The sequence below is a fragment of the Amblyomma maculatum genome, chromosome 1 (genome assembly GCF_055883805.1).
Source record: "Amblyomma maculatum isolate TAMU_Amacu chromosome 1, ASM5588380v1, whole genome shotgun sequence".
NCBI classification, from domain to species: Eukaryota; Metazoa; Arthropoda; class Arachnida; order Ixodida; family Ixodidae; genus Amblyomma; species Amblyomma maculatum.
The window spans coordinates 46,141,959-46,164,446 of NC_139344.1; the positions used below are offsets into that span (position 1 = coordinate 46,141,959).

Genomic DNA, 22,488 nt, shown 5'->3' on the forward strand with positions numbered 1-22,488 from the left:
GCATGAAGGAAATGTGGGAGAGAATTCTTGTATTCGAAGGCATCTTCTTCCCTTTCTTAATTCAATTTCCAACAGCCCCTTGCATGTAAACAAGTATAGAGAAACAGGCAGACATTTTAGGTGAACATTTTCACCAAATTTAGAGTTTTTACGTTGCATAAGATCTTTATCGTGCATTGTAAGGAGAAAATGCAAAGAACAAGATGTGCAAATCAATTCAACCACTCATTTTCAGGTTCACCGACCAAGCCACTTGAGAGTTCACTATCCATGAAAATTGCCCTCCAGAGGAAGGTAAGTAGGTAGGTAAGGCTAAGTAGGTAAGGTAAGGCCGAAATCCTGTCCCTTTTCGAGAAAGGTGTGTCTGCACCGAACCTGTTTTAGGCGCTGACTAATCATCCACCCCGCATTGTAGCGTTTCCTGCTGCTGCCCTTTTTATTTCTTTTTCTGGCCACATGATCACCGGTTCCAGGCTCAGAAATGTACACTGAAGAAAAATGTTTTTTATTCTTCGACCAACCTTCTTCTCACCCTCCCTCCCCCTTCCCAGTTTTATCTTCTTCGGCAGCAAAAGCGTATTTAAACCTCTGCCAGTGATGATTGCTCTGCCCAGACGAAGACAAGTCCACTTGTGGAAAGTTGGCTCGACCTGCGAACTGAGGCTCCCACCCCCTCCTTCCTCTACTCTTGTTCCGTGTTCTTTCATATAGGCAAGGTTAGGTTAGATAAGGTGCGGTAAAGTAGGCAGGTATAGGTATGTAGGTAAGGTAGGAAAGTTAGCTAGGTAGTCAGGCGGGTGGTAGATACATAGGCCGGTGAGTAGGTAGGTAGATAGGTGCCATCTTTGTTAAAAATAACCGAGCAGCCTCCATTCGACGGAGCAGGCACGATGAAGAGCGGTGGCTTTATTTATTTATTTATTTATTTATTTATTTATTTATTTATTTATTTATTTATTTATTTATTTATTTATTTATTTCATAATACTGCAGGCCTTATGGCCCAAGCAGGAGGGGCATACCAGGTAACAATCACACACAGAAAAAACAAAAAATACAATACACACTACAATTCGGCGAGAAAAAAGGAATCATGATAGTAATAGTAATTATTAAACAATTTGACAGTCTAACAAATAAAAATAGGCAATAACACACAGCACATTTCGGCATGAACAAAGGAAACAGATATAAAGTACTGAAAAGTTGAGCAGCCTAACCAAACAAATGACCTTCCAGTGCCTTGTTAAAATTACTGCTTTGGAAAAGAAATTCTGGAAGCAAATTCCAATCAGAGATGGTCCGTGTGAAAAAACTGTACTTAAATGAATTTGTTCGGGCAAAGACAGGTTGCAGCATATGTTCCCTAGTGTGTCGTGTTCGTCTGGCAGTAGAAGGTTGGACAAAGTTAGGTAATGGAATATTAACTTCCTGCGACAGAATCTTACGAAGAAACAAAATTCTGTTCATTTTGCGGCGGACTGAAAGGAGCGGGATGTCATTTTCTACCATCAGCTGTGTGGGAGAATCAGATCTGCTGTACTTGTGGAAAATAAACCTGACTGCTTTCCTTTGTATCATTTCAAGAGCAGTGATGTTCTTTTTTGTGTGAGGGTCCCAAATGATAGAGGCGTACTCGAGCTTAGTTCGGATGAATGTGTTGTATGCCAAAAGTTTGATATTAGAGGGGGCGCGATTAAGTTTGCGTTTTAGGAAGCAGAGTGTCGAGAATGCCGAAGAACAAATTTGTGAGATATGCGGTGACCAGTCCAATTGATTGGTAAGTGTCAGCCCTAAATACTTATGGCTTGCTACTTCTTTAATATCGGAGCCTTGTAGGGAATAAGTAAATGGGCTAAAATGTTTTTTCCTTGTTACACGTAGGAGTACAGATTTCTTGACATTAAGTTTCATGCTGCATTCCACACACCATTTATCAATAGCTGTCAAAGAGGCTTGAAGAATACCATAATCAGAAGTTTTCCTTATCTGCTTAAACACTATGCAATCATCTGCAAATAATCGTATGGATACAGAATTTGGAATAACATCAAGCAAATCATTTATATATATAAGAAACAGTAATGGACCCAACACGCTTCCCTGCGGTACACCCGAAGTGACACACAGTGATTTGGAAATGGCACCATTCACCTCAACAAACTGACTTCTCTTTTCCAAGTATGCCTCTAGCCATTGAACTATATATTGTGGAAGACATATTAGCTCTAATTTACGAATAAGTTTATTGTGTGGGACCGTTTTGAAGGCCTTGGCAAAATCCAAGAACAATATGTCCATTTGGCCGGAATTGTCAAGGGCAGAGGATAATTCATGAACAGTTGACACAAGTTGGGTAACTGTTGACATTCCTTTTCGGAATCCATGTTGGAAAGGTGATAAAATGTTTTTGTCACTGAGAAAATCCCTAACGATACCCGCCAGAATTTGTTCTATAATTTTGCAACAGCTGCTAGTTATTGATATAGGACAGTAATTGGATAGTATTGATCGATCACCTGATTTGTGAATAGGCACTACACGTGCTACTTTCCAGTCAAAAGGTAAATCGCTTGTACGGAAGGAAACTGAAAACATATTGGCTAAATACTCAGCAATCTGTGAAGCATAGCGTTTTAAAAAAGTGTTTGGAATGCCGTCCACTCCACAGCCTTTCTTTGTGTCAAGTTGGCGTAGCAATGATAATACGCCTTCTGTTGAGATGGAAGGAATACTACTAGGATCTATACATTCTTTCGGTTTAGTAAGGACAGGTTTCAATGTGAAAACACTTTGAAAGTAATGATTAAAAGAATCCGCAATTTTCTGGCTATCAAGTAACAGTTTCATCCGTTTTCACTCTATCTATCACTTCCTTTCTCTTACTTAGATGTCTCCAAAATCTGCTAGGATAAGTATTTAAATATGAAGGAAGAATAACTTGGTAGTAATGGTTCTTTGCCATCATTAACTTACGTGCTAACGCGTGCTTTAATTCTTGAAAGGTTGCAGTAGGGGCCTAAAGTTGCCTACGATGTCGTTTTATTTTGCGTTTCAGGTGTATAATTTCCCGGGTGACCCAAGGATTCCTTCGATTAGGTTTTATTTTTTTCAGAGGAACAAAAGTTTCAATAGCAGAAAGTATTGATTTTTTAAACCTATTCCAGAAAACATGAATATCATCGCTCTCATTAATAACTAAAGACGTTTCTAGGTAGTCTATTATGGCAGTGTCGCCTGATCGATTAAAGTCTCGAATACGTACAGGTGGTACATTCTCGGACGACCGTTCATAGTTACAAGACCAACAAAACGATAACAAGTCATGATCTGAAATGCCACGCTCAACACTCAAAAAGCCATTGGAAAAAATTTCACTGACAAAAAACAAATCAAGAAGGGCACTGTCACGGGTGGGTTCTCTAACCATTTGATCTAAATTCAGAGCTAACATGATATCCAAGATAGTATTATTGTCATCACATTGTCCATAAGCCAGACATGGCCAATTCACGCTAGGCAGGTTGAAATCGCCAGTTAATATGGTATTACAATAACGCTTTGCCAGCAGGTGATCATACAGTTTTTGAAGGTACGAATTTGCAGAGTTGGGTGGACGATAAACTGAACATAGTAGAAAGGAAGTGCCCCAAAGAGATACATTCAAAAATAAGCTTTCGTGGTCAGGTATTTGGTCTAATACCGTAACGGCAACAGAAGACTTCACTATAACGGCAACCCCTCCACCACGAGAACACCGGTCACGCTTGTATACTTTGTAACCAGTTGGAACAATTTTATCGCTAGAGATGCCATCATGTAACCAAGTTTCTGTAAGGATGACTATATGAGGGTCATATGAAAGAAGCAGGCATTCCAGGCTATCAGTTTTATTCACGATACTCCTGACGTTGAGCGAGAGCATGCGTAGTTGACGCTGCAGAGTCTGTGATCGCTATCTATCTGATTGAACGGTCCGTCGAGCCGGCATTCGCATGTTGCACGAATCATCCCAAACGTAAAAGGCTTTATCAACACGTAGTTTATCTCCAACTAGATTTACTTTTTTGCCAGCGTCCTTCTCTGCTTTTCCGCTTTGCCAAAGTAATTTGCGCTTTCTTAAAGTTTCTGGCGAGAAGTCATTTTGAATAGAAATACCAGAATCTTTTAGCTTCCGTACGTTACGCCAAACCATTTGCTTTTCAAGGTAGTTCTGGAAGTAGAGAATAACTGGGCGAATAGAGGCTCCTCGCCCCATTCTGTGAATGCGTGCTACAGACAAGCAATCAACACCCAATTTTTGATTAAAGACCTCATCAATTACCTTCCGTCGCAGGTCATCTTCAGTTTCATCATCCTGTTCGTTAATGCCAAACACAACTAAGTTATTTCTTCGACTACGATCTTCCAAATCCGATAGACCACCATGGCTAGTCGCTGCTCTCCGGCTGCGAGTGCAAGCTGGCTGCCGAAAGAACGCTCCCTCGCTCTCTTTCGTGGGATGTAATACGTAAGCGAGCATCACGTGCGGCGTCCGATTTCGCGCCTTCGGTATTTTTCGTGACGTAGGAAGGCCGCCCTGCATATAGTATTATTCGCACAACGCTCGTTCTTTTTTTCGGTGGCGCGCTTTATTACAATACGTTGCACGTTTATACCAGCACGCAGTTCCCGTATCTTCAACAATACGGCAAACATTTGTTTTCGCTTGCAATGTCAGCAAAGCAAGACGAGGAACGGATTTCAAAAACTCGACTCTCCTTTCCTGCAGTTGCTAGTTTTCTTGGGTGACCACTACTGGCTTTGCTGTGACGCTTTGTTCACCTGGAGAAAGGAGAAAAATGAGGCAATGTATCCATATGCGCCTGTTCTACATACTTTATTTCACGCCCTATGGCAACGCATAAAAGTGCGTAATGCTTTTCGCGTTGGTTGTTCCGTTTTCGTGCATGCGTGTGTGTTTACGTTCGCTTTATTTGCCCTGTGTAAATTCATAAGCGACGTTTAAAAATCTGCGATCAGAACAGCGTGTTCTGAGACGGTGTAGCGATGAATTACTTCACCAGCTGTTCCCTATTCCCGTAAAGAAATCAGCGAAAAATAATGTTGAGTTCGTTTGGTGTCATTGCCTCCGGAGGCTTTTCGTTCACACGCATTGCAGTCCGTAGTTCACGCATAGCTCTCGATGTGGAAAGTAAAACCTGTCATTAAGTTTGCCAAAGGAATTGCAACGCGGTACTTTTACTCTCAGCGGCGATAGGTGGGATCCTTTTGGAGCTCCTGCTTTGCGTACAATTCACGAAGGTTCCATAGCCATTCATGAGAGCGCAAACGGCGTTTTTGTTACAAACGGCTTCTTATTTAAAGCGTTTCGACTTTGCACCTGCAAGCTGAAGTGACAAGAGCAAATTGAAATTTCAAACCGAAAATCATAGAGCACCTGCTCACAAATATAGTTCACAATCGCCCTAAATCAATTCCATATGTCGAAGACAGTTCCTGAAAGATCACAAAAGTGTTTTGAAGCTTGAAAAAAAAAAATCGTATACATTTGGAAATGTTATGTTATCTAGTGCGATTTCTCAATTATCCCGCCCAAACCTTGATAATTTCTGACTTAATGAGCAAAACGTATTATGATCACAGTGATTAGTTTGACCATGGTGGTAAAATTTACGTAACTCTAGGGATAACCTTTTTGTACAACCGAGCTTTCTACCCCTCCTACAGCGGCCACCAACGGCGACCACTGCGCAACCGCTCTACATTGTGCCTGCTGTACCGGCGGGTGGGGCTCCATCGAGTAACATAACCTATAAGATGGTTTGGTTTATGGGGTTTATACTCGCAAACAAACTCAGGCTATGAGAGGCGCCATGGCGGAGGGCTCCAGAATTTCAGACCCCCTCAACCGAACAGCGGCCGCCGAGGCCATGATTCGAACCCGCATCATTGGGTATAGTTATCGAGCGCCCTAACCACTGCACTAACACAGCTGGCCTCTTGCATAAAAATACCTTTTGGGCCCTTTCATACCCCGGCTAGGCGTTTTAAGCCTCGTCCAGAGGCCGGTGCTTATAATTGGCCTCAGATATTTGGCGACAAGCGCGGCTATCTCTTAGGGTTCTGTAGGCTGGTGCGCTTCACCGCCTCCCTTAGGTGCGCAGTGAGCAAAAATCAGCCGCCGCAGATGGCCTATGCTAGTGTCCCTTCTTGTCGGTTATGTTACTCTATGGGGGCTGCTGGGTTACTTTTGGCAAAGATGATAGTTAGTGATAGTTAGATGGGCTTGGTAAGTAGGTAGGGTAAGTAGGTACGTAGGGCGGTAAGTGTGTAGGCAGGTAGCGTAGGTAGGTAATTATCCCTGCGACAGGCAAAACTGCGAAACAAGGGTCTCAGGCTTACCGGCTGGGGTATAAGTGCGACTTTGCTAACAGCTCCCAGCACTGGGAGTAGCGGCAGTGTGTCCCAAGCTTTCCAATACGCGCAGCATTCTTCAGGCAACACCATCGCACATGCTTCAAGGCACTTTGCTGCCCTGAACCAGAACACTAGTTGGCAGTGTCCAAACAGTTTTCCCGTACGCCTGCGGAGGGAATCTGAATGCATGTGGTCACGGTCGCTCACGTCGCTGGCCGGATCCAAAGGACCTTCTCGTCCCTCCACATCATGCCTAGTAGGCTCCGAGGAGGAATTCCTATCGCTACTTCCATTTTCCCGTATACGAAAGCCATTTACCCCATCGCTCATCCGGCGCTCTCCCGACGCGCAATGATGGGGAGGGAAACAAGTATTAAACAGATTACAAAGCGTATATAGAAACGCAATTATAGCGAATGTAAGCATATTATGTCCCATTAAGAACGATTCCTACCGCCATGAAAGAGCGCATTTAGTTCGCTGTTTTTCACCATGACCTCACTCCCTCCCCTTTTCATGCTCTGGCCGACAGCGAAGCGACAGCTGTGCTTTTGGTCGCTAACTCAGGCAGTGATAACACAGGGGGTGTAATGTGCCAGTGCGAACACGGGCCAGGAGCTCATCGCTATAATATAGCACTATCAAACCTACCCGTGCGGCGAAGATGGAGGCACATCAAAAATGTGTGAGAGGTTCGCAACAGTTCACATTCCTGTCAAAGCATACATACAAGGAAGCATTCAAAACATTTATTTAATCCTGCGCTCTCAACACGGAAGTCTGCCTATAATGGGACGCAGTGCGTGCGCACATATACAAAACGCGCGTCCTTCCTGATATCGTTTCCGTTGTTGCAGACAGGTGTGTGGGTGATGTTTCAGGTCTTGCGTCTTCCGCCAGCCAGGACGTTATGAGCCATCGCTGGGGCCGTAAGGTTATTGGCACTGGCAGGAAAGAAACAGAAAATCAGAAGACCTCAGTTACACTGAATTAGCGCCCCAGCGCGCGCAGCCCTGATATCGTAGATAATATTGCACTGCATGATTTACGGAAGCTTAATTTGACTCCAGTCAAAATTACGACGGCCTGAAGGTCGACAACACAATATTCGCAGCTGTCTGTGGTCATGTCATATGCTTAACACGTAAAAATAAATCTGCTCCTAAATGCAATCGCTTCCTTCAGTTCGGGGGTATCTTGATGCGATGAAAAATTGTTCCGCTTTTTTCCGTTAATTGTATCATAGGTTTGCCTTGTCGTGGCGGAGGGGCTTGCGAAACTCGATGAAGTCGTGAGCTCTGCTGTGTAGGGCCCCCCCAAGATAGACAGGTCACGGCAGAGAGTTCTGACAAAATGTGATTCACTGGAGAAGGTAATGGCAACCCACTTCAGTATTTCCTGCCAAGAAAACCCTATGGCCAGTCACAATAGCATTAATGATATGGCGCCGGAAGATGAGCCCCCCATGTTAGAAGGCGTCGCACATGTTACTGGGGATGAACAAAGGGCGATTCCTAGAAGCTCCAGGACGAATGAAGCGGCTGGGCTAAAGCCAAAAGGACGCTCAGTTGTGGATGTGTAGGGAAGCGACCGGAAAGTCCGATGCTGCAAGGAGATATATCACTTAGCAACGTGGAATGTAAGATCTATGACGCAAGGTAAACTGGATGTAGTCAAGCGAGAAATGGACAGATTGAACATTGATATCTTGGGTATCAGCGAGCTCTAGTGGACCGGAATGGAAGAATTTAATTCCGGCGACCATTATGTCTTTTATTGTGGCCACGATATCCAAGAGAAGGAATGGGGTCACTTTCATAGTAAACAGAAGAATGGGCAAAGCAGTGCTAGGGTACAACCCCAAAAACGACCGAATGATTTCACTTCGGATCCAAGATCACCCTTTCAACATAACAGTCATTCAAGTCTATGCACCAACCACTACTGCTGAAGAAGCTGACGTTGAGAGATTTTATGCGGACCTGCAATGCCTTTTAGACAGCACTCCATCATCAGACGCCGTTTTTCTCATAGGAGACTGGAATGCTAAGGTCGGGAGTAAAGAAATATCCGGAATTACAGGCAAGCTCGGTCTTGGTGAGCCAAATGAAGCTGGGCAGAGGCTAGTAGAGTTTTGTCAAGAAAACAACCTGACCATAGCGAGTATTCATTTTCAACAGCACAATAGGCGCCTGTACACATGGACTTCACCGGACGGTCTGTACAGGAATCAGATTGATTATATTCTTTGCCGGCAGAGATGGAGAAGTGCTATACAAGCAGTAAAAACAAGACCTGGGACCGATTGTGGCACCGATCATCAGCTTCGTGTTGCCAAAATTAAGCTTCGATGGAGGAAAACGCAGAAAACTAGAAGGCCTTTCAGGTATGATCTGGATGAAATTCCCTCAGAATATGCTGTGGAAGTGAGGAATCGATTTCAAGAATTAGATCTAGAAGACAGAGAGCCTGAAGAGATGTGGACCGATGTTCCTGATAAAATACAAGAAGTTGCTACTAAGGTAGTTCCAAAGCAAAAGAAATGCAAGAAAGCAAACTGGTTTTCTGAAGAGGCTTTGCAAATAGCTGAGGAAGGGAAGATGGCAAAAGTTATGGGGGAAAGAGAAAGATACAAGGTGCTCAATGCGGATTTTCAGAAAATAGCAAGGAGAGATAAGAATGCCTTCCTGAACATACAGTGCCAAGTAGTTGAGGACAACAGCCAATTAAGGAACACAAGAGCACTGTATAAGACAATCAAATATATCAAAGGAAGCTTCTGCGCTAAGCTGGGCGTGATAAAAGACAAACGAAGCAAGGACTTCACTGAAGCTTCAGAGATAAAGAAGAGGTGGCAGGAATACACAGAAGAACTGTGCAAGAAGAACCCGGATGTGCAAACCCAACATAAGATGGTTGTGATTACTGATTTCGAGCCGGGCATCCTGAAGAGTGAAGCTGAATGGGCCTTAGCCAGCCTTGCTAAGAACAAAGCCAGCAGAATTGATGGCATTCCAGCTGGGTTGCTTCAAAATCTCAACCATGACGCTGTTAACATTCTGCATACATTATGTCAGAAGATTTGGACAACCCTGCAGTGGCCACAGGATTGGAGGAGGTCAGTTTACATCCCCATTCCAAAGAAAGGCAGTGCCAAAGATTGTTCGAACTACCACACGATCGCGCTTATTTCACATACTAGCAAGGTGATGTTGAAAATCCTGCAAGGTAGGCTGCAGCAGTATGTGGATCGGGAGCTTCCGGACGTGCAAGCTGGGTTTCGCAAGAGTAGAGGAACTAGAGACCAAATTGCCAACCTTCGCGGGATCATGGAAAAAGCAAGAGAGTTCCAGAAACCCATCTGCTTCTGCTTTATTGATTATGCGAAAGCATTTGACTGCGTAGATCACAGCAGATTGTGGCAAGCTCTCCAAGAGATGGGAGTTCCAATTCACCTCATCTGTCTCCTCAGGAACCTGTATGAAGGGCAAGAGGCCACAGTCAGAACTGGTCATGGTCTTACTGATTGGTTTCCGATTGAGAAAGGAGTGAGGCAAGGCTGCATACTGTCGAGCTGCCTATTTAGCCTATATGCAGAGTGCATCATGAGGAAGGCCGGTCTGGTCGAGTCTTCAGCTGGAGCGAAGATTGCTGGAAAACGTACTAACAACCTTAGATATACGGATGATACCACTTTAATGGCAGAAAGTGAAGTGGACCTCATGAGACTTCTGATGCGCGTACAAGAAGAGAGTGAGAAGTTTGGGCTTCAACTGAACATTAAAAAGACAAAGATCATGGCGTCTTGCCCTATCAAGTCCTTGAGCATCAAGGGAGAAGAAGTGGAAGCTGCGACAGATTTTCTCTTCTTGGGCTCCAAGATTACCCCGGAAGGAGACTGCAGCCATGAAATTAGGAGACGCCTGCTTCTGGGAAAGAGAGCTATGGTTAGCCTTGACCGCCTAGTAAAGAGCAGAGACATTAGTCTGCCAACCAAAATCCGTATAACTCGTGCTATGGTCTTTCCAGTTGTTGTGTATGGATGCGAGAGTTGGACTGTGAAGAAGGCTGACCGCCGAAGAATTGACGCGTTTGAATTGTGGTGCTGGCGGAGACTCTTGAGAGTTCCTTGGACTGCCAGAAGATGAAATCAGTCGATATTGTCGACCATAAACCCTGACTACTCATTGGAGCGTCAAATTCTAAAGTTAAAGCTCAGCTACGCTGGTCATCTGATGAGAAGAAATGAGTCGCTGGAGAAAGATTTGATGTTGGGAAAGGTTGAGGGTCGCCGGAGAAAGGGTAGGCAGCGAACGCGATGGTTAGATGGCATCCTCGAGACGCTGCAGATGAAGTTATGTGATGTTAGGAAGATAGTGAGAGACCGGAAAGCATGGCGTGACATGGTCCATAGGGTCACGAAGAGTCGGGCACGACTGAAAGATTGAACTGATCATCGGTTAAGGTACCATGCATTTAATAACTGCCTATAGGAATCGCCCTTCCAATTCATCATTATCAGCGCATCTTTCATGGTAAGCCGCTGCACATGGGCCTTACCTGAGCACTTTTGGAGGGCTTATTTCAAAACTAAAGAAAGAACGAGAAGGGGTTTTCAACCTTAGCACAGTTTCGAAGCCTAGCAGGCGGACATTGCGCAATACCCTCGCAATAGCATTACTAGCGTCACATGGGCTGTGAGATTCACACTGGTTGACCGCTGAGTTTGGAGAATATAATCCTTGAAAAATACAGCTCGCCCTATAAGCTATTAGGTAACGCACATGGGGAATTTTAGCATTTCTGGAGGCACACAATACTTGCGTCACAATGTCACGAGTGCAGTCGGCTGACAGTGCGTGTTTCGTCAGACATCCTTTGGACAACAATGTATCGCGCGTATACCGGCTCGTCAAGACTAAACACACCCTCTTCCACCACTCTATCACCATGACCTTCTCATCATCCATCACCATGTCGTTGAACATGGGTAACGACAGGGAGAGTGGCGTCAGAAGCGAATCAAATTCTTAACTTGTTAACCTTAACGGGTGGAAACACAAAGCAAGCAGCATGAAATCAACATGAATAAACCATTCCGCAAACAACGTACAGCTTAGTAATAGGGAGCAAGTGACTGCACTGCGATGGCCGGTTCTACAATTTGGCTCTAGCATATCACATCCCAAACTCTTAGAAGTAAGCGGGGCAATATTGCCGCGAAACCTTCAAAACAGTATTTGTTGCTTTTTAACAGCCGCCGGCATACAGGCTTATCACTCTGATTCCGGACCGCGTATCAGTTCCGTAATCTTTGTTTGTTAATGCTCGATGTCGCGAGTCACACCTTTATCAGTTTTGTTGTAGCGCAAGATGCACCGAGATCTGTCTCGAAGGTTCCGGCCACTCGGGTGTCTTTCCACAATGTTCCAGCCCGTGCTGGTAGCTGTTTGCGACGTTATCTAGATTGTTCTGTGCAGCCTTTAAATTGAGCGTCGACGAGTGTGACGGGCATTCTTTGTTCGACGACCGACGAGCACGTTTGTTGCTATCGACGCCGCCGAGTTGCTCAGTTCGTTTTCGGGCGCAAGTCAGCCACAATAAAGAGTTATTTCAGTACCATCACGCCTGTGTTTTCTTTTGGCGTGTACGGCCTTGTCTCCACTACGTGACATCTGGTGGAGGTGCTGTCTTTGATCCTTCAAGCGAAGACCGCAGCCTTATTCCCGTTGCCCTGGAAGACTAGCCTACAGGTCGCCGAGCGAGCTGCCGACTCCAAGGCCTACACCCCGAACACGGTCTGCTGCCTGACCCTATTCGATCTCGAGAGGCATCGACGCTGACAATGGCGCAGTCTACAGCACCGTTGTTTTCGTCCAACCCCATGAGCCCCCCTGCTTCCATGCACGACCGGATGAAGATGCGGGAGACTGCACGGGCCTTTTCGATCGTGTGGCAGAATTCAACGGCTGGAACGACGCTGCGAAACTCAGGCAGGTTTATTTTGTTCTTCAAGGACATGCCCGAGTTTGGTTCGAAAATCATGAGGCAGCTATGAAGGATTGGAAGATTTTCAAGGAAGCGTTTTTGACTGCCTTTTCAAGCGTCGTCCGAAAATAAAGAGCCCAGGCCCTCCTTCAGTCAAGACTTCAACTTCCTAACGAGCCTGTCCTGGCGTACGTTGAGGAGATGAAGCGCCTCTTTCGCCGCGCCGACCCTAACATGACTGAAGGTGAGAGAGTCAAATTTTTAATGCGAGGCGTTAAAGAATCGCTTTTTGCAAATCTTGTCCGAAATCCGCCAAAAACCGTGGCGGAATTCGATACGGAAGCGTCTGCCACCAAGAAGACGTTGAACACCCGGATGCGCCACTACGAGCGACCACTTCAGCCAGACTACTCAAGCCACTACCCCAGCGCATCTGCAAGCGGTGAGAACCTTCGGGACCTCATCCGGGAGATCGTGCGAGAGGAGCTCCGCTGATTGATGCCATCATCGCAACAACCCCAGGTGGCGACGCTCGCGGACAACGTACTGAAGACGTTCAGCAGGCGCTGGGCGTTCCTAAAGCGATGGCTGAGACAGTTCCAGCCCAAGAGGCAACAGCGATGAACTACGCTGCTGCATTACGTCGCCCTTCGCCCCAACGTGATGACTTTCCAAGCCCTCGCCGCTACCGTCCTGTTCCTGAAAACCACCCCTTGGCCCCCGCCCGCCAAGCCTACAAACGACGAACAAGCCCCAGGAAGTGCGACGCATGGAGGACAGCGAACAACCGGCCATTATGCTTCCACTGCGGTGAGGCCGGCCACATTTTGCGGCACTGCCCGTTCCGACGAATCGGTCTCCGCGCATTTGCAGTCGACACTCCACGACCACGCCCAGGTGAACGACCGCAAGAAATCGACAACTATCTGCGTAGCGATGAGATTGCGCCACCAAACCGTCGATCCAGGTCTCCATCGCCGTATAGGGCCCGCTTCGCGTCGCCAGGATGTAACTATGATGATAGTGTGCGCGGAAGGTCCCCAAGCCCGCGCAGGGGAAACTAAACAAAGCAACCTTTGGAGGTGAGGTTGCTCAACGGCGAAACGACGAACATCCTCCGCCGCCGACGACCACTAACGATGACGCAGCTATTTCATTGCCGCTCCACACGACGTCATCGACGACAACACGACCAGAGTGCAAGCAGACACGGCCGCCCAGCGAAGTAACAACGGTATGCCCCGGCCATGACCTGAAGAAACGACGGAGCCGAGATCGGACACTAAGGCCCGCGTGCAATGCGAGGATGCGAACAAGTGACCTTGAAGTTGATATCGACGGTCGCAGAGTCACTGCCCTAGTAGACACCGGAGCTGACTATTCAGTCATTAGTGGACCGTTAGCCTCTCAGCTCAGAAATGTTACCACCGCTTGGGATGGCCCGCCGATTCGCAAAGCAGGTGGCAACCTGATTACTCCATCAAGACGATGCACTGCAGGAATAACTGTAAATGGGTGTACTAACCAACCAGCTTTGTGGTCTTGCAGCAGTGCTCCCGCGACGTGATTTTAGGCATGGACTTCTTAAATGAAAATAGGGCTATCATCGACCTCCGATCCAAGCTCATCAAGCTCTCTGCAGACAAAGCCATACCTGCTACGACGACTTCGACGCAACACGTCGCTCTAAACGTCCTCGACGGAGAATTGACCGTGCCGCCCCGATCAAGCGTCGCCGTCAGCGTAGGTAGCACAGACATCGAAACCGCTGAAGGCATCGTCGAAGGAAATATCCAATTGTTCATGGAACGAGGTATCGGCATCGCAAGACACATCGCGAAATTCAGGAGAGTACAAGCTCAGGTGCTGGTAACAAACTTCACTGAAGAATACCGGCATCTCAACAAGGGCACGACCATCGCTTTTCTCGACGAATTAGCGGACCTCAAAGACGTATTCGCCCTCCACGACCAACCACTGGAAGACGCACCGGACCAATGCCGTCAGCCCACATTTGACATCAACCCAGTATTGACCCACAGCAGGAAAAACCAGATTCGCAGTATTCTTCGAGACTACAGGGAGTGCTTCTCGTCATCAACGAAGGTACGACAAACACCACTGGCCAAGCACCGCATTGTAACGGACAAACACGACCGACCTCTGCGCCAAAGCCCTTATCGTGTATCGCCGTGAGAACGGCAGGCCATTCGCGATCAAGTTGAGGAAATGCTGCGTGATGACGTAATCCAGCCATCGAACAGCCCCTGGGCGGCACCAGTCGTTTTGGTCAAGTAGAAACACAGCACACTTCGCTCCTGCGTTGATTACCGCCGCTTCAATGGCATAACGAAGAAGGATGTCTACCCGCTTCCCCGCATCGACGACACTCTCGACCGGCTCTGCAATGCAAGGTACTTCTCATCGATGGACCTGAAGAGCGGATATTGGCAAATTGAGGTCGACGAAAGAGATCGCGAGAAGACCGCATTCATCACACCGGACGGCCGTTATGAGTTCAAGGTGATGCCATTTCGCCTCTGCTCCGCACCAGCCACGTTTCAACGAGATGGACACAGTCCTGGCAGGCTTGAAGTGGCAAATTTGTTTGTTATATTTGGGCGACGTTGTTGTCTTCTCGTCAAACTTTGAAGACCACCTAAAACGACTGCAGACAGTGCTGGAAGCCATCAAGTCATCGGGACTAACGCTAAAAGCAGAGAAGTGTCACTTCGCCTACGAAGAACTCCGGTTCCTAGGTCACATCGTTAGCAAGGACGGTATTCGCCCAGACCCGCAGAAAACAGCTGAAATCGCACAATTTCCACCGCCTGCCGACAAGAAAGCTGTGCGCCGATTCCTTGGGCTGTGCGCTTATTATCGACGATTTGTCAGAAACGTTTCGCGGATCGCCGAACCGTTGACGCAGCTTACAAAGGCTGACGTTCCTTTTAAATGGGAAGCACCGCAAGGAGAAGCCTTCGAGGAACTTAAGCGCCGCCTGCAATGCCCTCCTGTACTTGGCCACTTTGATGAAAACGCGGAGACCGAAATTCACACCGACGCGAGCAGTGTGGGCCCAGGAGCCGTTCTCGTCCAGAAGAGTGCCGGACAGGAGAAAGTAATCGCCTACGCCAGCAGGTCCCTCACAAAAGCCGAAGTCAATTACTCGACGACCGAGAAGGAGTGCCTTGCAATCATCTGGGCGACTTCTAAGTTTCGTGCATACCTATACGGCCCACCATTCAAGGTGGTAAGCGACCATCACGCGCTCTGCTGGCTGACTAATTTGAAACATCCTTCCGGCCGCCTTGCCAGATGGAGCCTACGACTAAGAATTTGACATGACTGTAGTCGATAAGTCGGGCCGGAAGCATTCCGACGCAGACTGCTTATCCCGCGCTCCCGTCGATGCTCCCCCGAAGGACGATGACGACGACGCCTTTTTGGGACCGGTAAGCGCCAGCAGTTTCGCAGAACAACAGCGATCAGACCCTGAGCTGAAAGCGCTAGCCGACTTCTTGGAAGGAAAGACCGCTTCCCCTCCTGGTGTGTTCAGGCGACATTTATCATCCTTCACTTTAAGCAATGGCCTCCTCGTGAAGAAGAACCTCGCACCCAACAAGACCGCGCAGCTTCTCGTAGTGCCTAAACCCCATCGGCAAGAAATTCTGCAGGCATTGCACGATGAGCCCACAGCAGGCCACCTCGGATTTGCGCGCACGTTGCGTCGAATCCAGGAGAAGTATTACTGGCCGCGACTGCCTGCCGAAGTTGCCCACTACGTGAAGACGTGTCGGGAGTGCCAACGACGCAAGACGCCGCCGATTAGACCAGCAGGACTACTAAACCTGATTCCGCCCCCAATCCTGCCCTTTCAACAAATTGGGATGGATCTCCTCGGCCCCTTTCCATCTTCGTCTATGGGCAACAAGTGGATCATCGTGGCCACTGACTACCTTACCCGTTACGCCGAAGCAAGAGCACTACCAAATGGTACCGCGGCAGAAGTCGCCAAATTTTTTGTCGAACAAATTCTCTTGCGACACGGCGCCCCAGAAGTGCTCATCACGGACAAGGGAACGGCGTTTACGGCAGAGTTGACGCAAGCCATCCTGGAATACTCACACAAGCCATCGAGGAACAGCTGCGTACCATCCTCAGACCAATGGCCCTAGGAACGCCTGAACAAAACGATCGCGGACATGATCGCTGTGTACGTCGACGCTGAACACAAGACCTGGGACGCCTGCCGTACGTGATCTTCGCGTATAACACGGCAGTCCAGGAGACGACCAGAGCGACCCCGTTTAAGCTTGTGTACGGCAGGGAGCCCACGACGACGCTCGACGCAATGCTGCCGCACGTAACCAGCGAAGACAACCTTGACGTCGCCGCCTACCTGCAGCGTGCAGAGGAAGCCCGACGACTCGTACGGCTGCGTATTAAAGACTAACTGCGCACCGACAGCCGACGATACAATTTACGACGACGCCACGCAGAGTACAATCCAGGAGACCAAGTGTGGGTTTGGACACCAATTCGCCGTCGCGGGTTAAGTGAAAAGTTGTTGCGTCGATACTTTGGGCCATACAAAATCCTTCGCCGCGTCGGACCACTGGGCTTTGAAGTCATTCCCGATGGAACGTCAGCATCACAACGGCGACGCGCACGCCCAGAAATTGTACATGTTGTACGACTGAAGCCATATTACTCGCGTTAAAGAATCTGTGGTGTTTAAACTTCGCAGTGTTTATGTTTAAGTTTCTTTGTTTTGGAACATCGAGGCGATGTTTTTTTAAGGGGGGAGTAATGCCGTTAAACCTTCAAACCAGTATTTGTTGTTTTTTAACAGCCACCGGCATACAGGCTTATCACTCTGATTCTGGACCGCGTATCAGTTCCATAATCTTTGGTAATGCTCGATGTCGCGAGTCACACCTTTATCAGTTTTGTTGTAGCGCAAGATGCACCGAGATCTGTCTCAAAGGTTCCGGCCACTCGGGTGTCTTTCCACAATGTTCCAGCCCGTACTGGTAGCTGTTTGCGACGTTATCTAGATTGTTCTGTGCAGCCTTTAAATTGAGCGTTGCCGAGTGTGACGTGCATTCTTTGCTCGACGACCGACGAGCACGTTTGTTGCTATCGCCGCCGCCGAGTTGCTTAGTTCTTTTTCGGGCGCAAGTCAGCCCCAATAAAGAGTTATTTCAGTACCATCACGTCTGTGTTTTCTTTCGGCGTGTACGGCCTTGTCACCACTACGTGACAACATGATATTGAGAATTAGGCACTTGATCGTTACCCAACGCCATAGTTCTCAGTTCGTAAATATAAAAGCACGACAAGAAAGACTACGATCAGAATAACCCTGAACGTCGCTTACCGCAAACCGCATGGCGCACATGCCTTATAGAATATGTGCACTTTTTCCTAGAGGCGTATTTATGGGTGGCGCTTAGAAGAGACCAGTGACAAGGGTGGTCGCATATGAACCATGTATTTCAAAGACGTTCCTTGCATACAAAGCTTGGTTGAACACGCTCTATCTATGAGAAATTCCTGGCAGAGGGGAGGGTGCGGGATCATTGCAACCCTTCATCACCTCCATCGCTTCCTCCCCTACTCCTGATATATGCACCTATGATGCTTACTCGTCAAGGCAAGAGAAGTGCAATCAAAGTCCAGTCTTACCTGATGATGACAAGGCCGGGCTTCTTCCTGATCACCTGATGCCGTTCAAGTCCGAGTGGTCCGATACCGTATACTGCCAAAGCGTCCGCAGCTGGAACGAATTGAAAGAGTTCTCTGTTACACTTGGCACTAATTCACTTCTCTACAGGGCTGTTCAACGCATCGTGTACCATCAGGCAAAGGGAGTCCTTAACTTACAAACCTTACAAGCACAGGCCTTGAACGGAAGTGAGATGGTTTAAGGTATGACTGCTACGAAATATTTTGCGGTGATAAGATCAGTGGCCGTCTCAGTGCGTGTCAGTGAAGGTGTGTCACACGCCTTCTTGCTGCTGAGCTCCACGTGACTCAGGATCCTTAATCGCTCTAAACGACTACTTGGCCACCTAACCGCTCTGACTCATGGGTTAGGGCACTCGATAACTAAGCTCTATACGTCTGGGTTCGGTCCCAGTCGCGGTGGCGACTTACAGTGAAGACGAGGCGCAAGGCACCCGTTTACTCCGCCCTTCCTTCAATACGGCGTCTTTTATAGCCTAAGTCTGTTGGTACGCTTTACTCTATAAACAAAACCCCTTCTTGAGGATGCTGGAATGTACATATTTTCGTTTCCCTTGTCTCCCTCTCATGCACAAGGCAGTGTGCTTGCTCAGGTCCTGCTGATTGTATGGACCTCTTGACATTCGTAGAGAACAAGACTCCCTCACCAGTCCTTATATGCTAATGGACACAAGGCGTAAAAAGAGCCTCTGTTTACAGTGATTTTCAGTATTCTTAAGTATCTGAAAAATGAGCAGCCACTGCTTACGGCTGGCAACACTTTAAATCACGACCAGGTGAAAGCACAGTACTAAAGGTCATCTAGGTGCTCCTTTATAACTTTCACTTCACAAAGAGAAGTCCTCAGGTGCTTCGCTTAGTGGTCGCCCGAAGGGTTGAGCTTCAAGTATTCGAACGGAACTTTGCAATGAGTTTTCGAGGATGTCGTCGCCAGTGCAAATTACGCAAAGGCGCGCCCGATTTACCCGCTGCGTCCCCAGCACGGATGTTTGAATGACACAAATGACTACGCCGTTCCGAACTTAACCGCGATTGCGCGCCTTCCCCTTTGCTCTCCATATTTCATTCCTTTCCTCTGCCAGTGTAAGACATTATAAGGCGTAGATGTAGATTTTTAACTTTTATGCACAGGCAACGTAAATATAGGCATGCGAGCGTCCCATGGATTGGAATCTGGTAGGCCAATGCTATACTCGAAAAACGTCAATTTCTTTGCCGCCTATAGGTACAGCCAAGCATTGAGTGGTATACGTTGTGCAAGTTGCCAAGAAAAGGAGAAGGCTGATCCTTTAATTCATAGCTGGATGCCTTCGCTGCTGTGATGCTTTTAATGTAGATCCTGAAAGCGCATACAAAACACGGACAACCGCAAAAGACAGACACACGAGCGCTTTTTTCTGTTGGCGTGTTTTATATGCGTTTTCACGATCAACACGGCTAACGAATTCACCCAAACGCAGTCATTATTGAAACGTGAATTCATCACTGAGGTTGCAATCCTTTGCGTATTGTTCAGGAGCTCAGGGATGGTGTTTTTTTTTTTTGTTTTTTTTTCACCGTTCTGTGGCCGGTTAAATCAAGGCAGCGCTAGCAACACCGTCATGAGAGTAATGTCCTAGTGATGGGTGTAAGTGGTACATATATAGTGTTCTAGAATTGAGAAGTGTGCCGCCTTCAGCGCGCGGCAATGAGAGCGAGGTGGTCGCCGGAGCAATGAAAAGCGTAGTGTCGCTGTTCGGGGCGTCTGCTTCTGCTGTCCGTGTCCTGCGTCGGTTCCAATGCATCGGGTATGGTGTGTTGTTGATTACTGATCAAAGAGGGAAACACATGTCTCCACAAAGCGCGGGCTGGGCCTTCTCGCCCCCCCCCCCCCTTTCCTGAACGCTTTTTTTTTGTTCATTGCGCGCTCTTTTCCCGGTCTTCCCCATTCGAGCTCTTCTATTCTCGAAATACGCTCGGGCAATGACGTTAGCCGTTCATGCGAGGAAATTAACCTGCTTCTTTCAAGTCCGAATGATAAGCTTGATGATGAGGGAAGGCTAGAGGCGTCGAAGCTACTTTGAATGCCCGTCCTCCAGATGATCATAACTACGTCACTGGGCACACTTCTAACAGTCGCAGAGCTTATATTGCATTGTATGTGGCTGGAAAGTTCATGTGCAAATTAGAATTTAGTACTCTGCGTATCTCATTTCGAGTAAATCTGCGCGGCACAAAACGAAGAAAATATATTCATTTCAGACATCTACCGCGAGGGCTTTCTTTATCCGTCTTCGGAGCTAATTAGCTCATAGATACGCTGGAGGGGTCTTTCAAATTTTTTTAGAGCGCAGCGCCATGGCGCCGGTTCCTGTGTTTCGCGTCGACGTCGGCGTTGTCCCTGCTAACCACGAGCCCATGTACTGTGCGTTGTCAGTGCAATTTAAAGAACCACAGGTAGTCAACATTTCCGGAGCCCTTCACTACGGCGTCTATCATAGCCTGATACGCTTAGGGACGTTAACCCTCTAAAACCAAACCATATGCTAGAACTATTTATTTATATTCATATAAGGCACAATTTTTTAATCCTGCTGGTTTTTGAAATTGTCCGCTATGTAGCGTCGACGACGCTATGTAGCGTCGTCGAATGAGCTCTCACTGATCTATTTCGTTTTGCATACAACTGTTCATATTGTTACGGACGAGCGCTCGCGCAAGGCCAGCCGCGGATAATTAAATCATCTCACCACATGACGGTTGTGACCGGCCTCGTTTTCTCAGTGCTGCGGATTGCGGGAGAGGCAGGTGGCGGCAAGGCGTCACACTTGCCAAGCGCCAACTCCAGGCTCCTTTCGAGCGCCTGCACCTTGGCCGCCAGCACAGCCTTTTCCGGCTCTGCGCTGTCGACCTTATTCTGGAGGTAGTCGAGCTTCTGCTTGTACTCTTCAATGAGTGCGCTGTATTTCGACATGTGCACGACACATTCAGGATGTTGTTCTTGGTCTGCATTTCAATATTCATTGCGCGCTTAGCATGCTTGAGCGTGTTGTACGTGTCTGTGTAGCTGAGCTTGGACGGCGTCACAGCGGCGATCATCAGCGTCCGGTACGTCCCACCCAGAGAGTCCTTCAGTATGTGCGTCAGCTTCGAGCCTCGGTACAAAGCCCGCTGCGTCCCATTCTTGGAAAGGGCATCTACGCATTTGCGGAATGCCAGGAGGGACAGGCTTTGTCTTGGTGCCCTCGCGTAGCCTAGCCCCGATGTTCCTGTTGACCGCGCTGCAGCGCGCTCTGAGCTGACGAGATCGATGAAGCTCATCTTTGAAGCGCGGATACCCTTGCTGGTGCTTGTCACAGTCTCGGTCTGCAGCACATACACCTGGAAGATGGCATGTGACCGTGACGATTCAGCGTTGGCGTCAGTGGCGTGCTGAGTTCGATTCTTGTTTCTTTTCAGCAGCAAATCTAGAAGAGCATCAGCCTCTTTCACCTTGTGGATGGAGAGGTTGGAGATGGCGATGCCCTTGGCGGGGTCCTCGCGCACAACGAGCGGTGCTCCACCGGCAGAGAGCAGGTCACGCACCACCTCATTGTACACCTCGAGGTAGGCCACGGCAACGTCGCACGACTGGCCCTCAAAGCGCAGCTGATCTACGTGGTCGTACAAGTGGCTCACGATGAGGGACACCACACCAGGGCAGTGTTCCATGTCGACCATAAAGAACGTCGTGCCTGCACCGGTAGCCCCGTACGCACTGAACATTTGCAGCCAGCCATCCAGGAGCGTTATTACGATTTCGTTCGTGGTTTTATTTATTTATTTATTTATTTACGCATATACCTACATCGCTCGCGTGGGGCATTATTTTTGGGGGATTACAAACATTGTGGCTCATAAGTATGAAGTCAGCGAAGGAAAAAAAACACCAATCACCAAAATATCAATAATAAAAAATAATGCTTCCAATATACAATGAAATTCACACAAAAAAAAGTGAAAATAGTTACGAAACTCAGAGATAACTCAATCAGGGCTGATGAAAAAATGATGGATGGGACATTGACTACACTTGCGGGCAGTTGATTTCTTTCGTTTACCGAAAAAAAAATAAGTTGGCAAAAATATTCGTGCTAGCCTAGCCTGAAACACGCTCCGTTGTGTTTTCAGTGCGAGCGAGCGTGGATTTCAAAACATAACACAGCACCAAGTAACCGGACACAGGAAGGAGACAATACACAAGACGGCACGGGCGCTGACTACCAACTTTATTTGACATACAGCCGAAGCACGTATTATGGCTACTACAATGGACGACGTGGACACAATCACCTACTTGCATAGTTAGAG

The 22,488-nt window shown here is 47.7% G+C and overlaps 1 protein-coding gene across 1 annotated transcript in view; it reads right to left on the reverse strand.

The window, feature by feature from the left end:
* LOC146202269 (kinesin-like protein KIF18B) overlaps nucleotides 1-21,903 on the reverse strand; it is a 28,258-nt gene extending 6,355 nt beyond the window's left edge. Inside the window, exons 1-4 of the mRNA XM_084600551.1 lie at nucleotides 21,194-21,903; nucleotides 20,889-21,098; nucleotides 19,389-19,498; nucleotides 18,100-18,190 (exon numbers count right to left, since the gene is read on the reverse strand). Of these exons, the coding sequence (XP_084456677.1) occupies nucleotides 18,100-18,190; nucleotides 19,389-19,498; nucleotides 20,889-21,098; nucleotides 21,194-21,903 (1,121 nt within the window). The remainder of the gene's footprint in view (nucleotides 1-18,099; nucleotides 18,191-19,388; nucleotides 19,499-20,888; nucleotides 21,099-21,193) is intronic.
* Nucleotides 21,904-22,488: the final 585 nt, after the last annotated feature.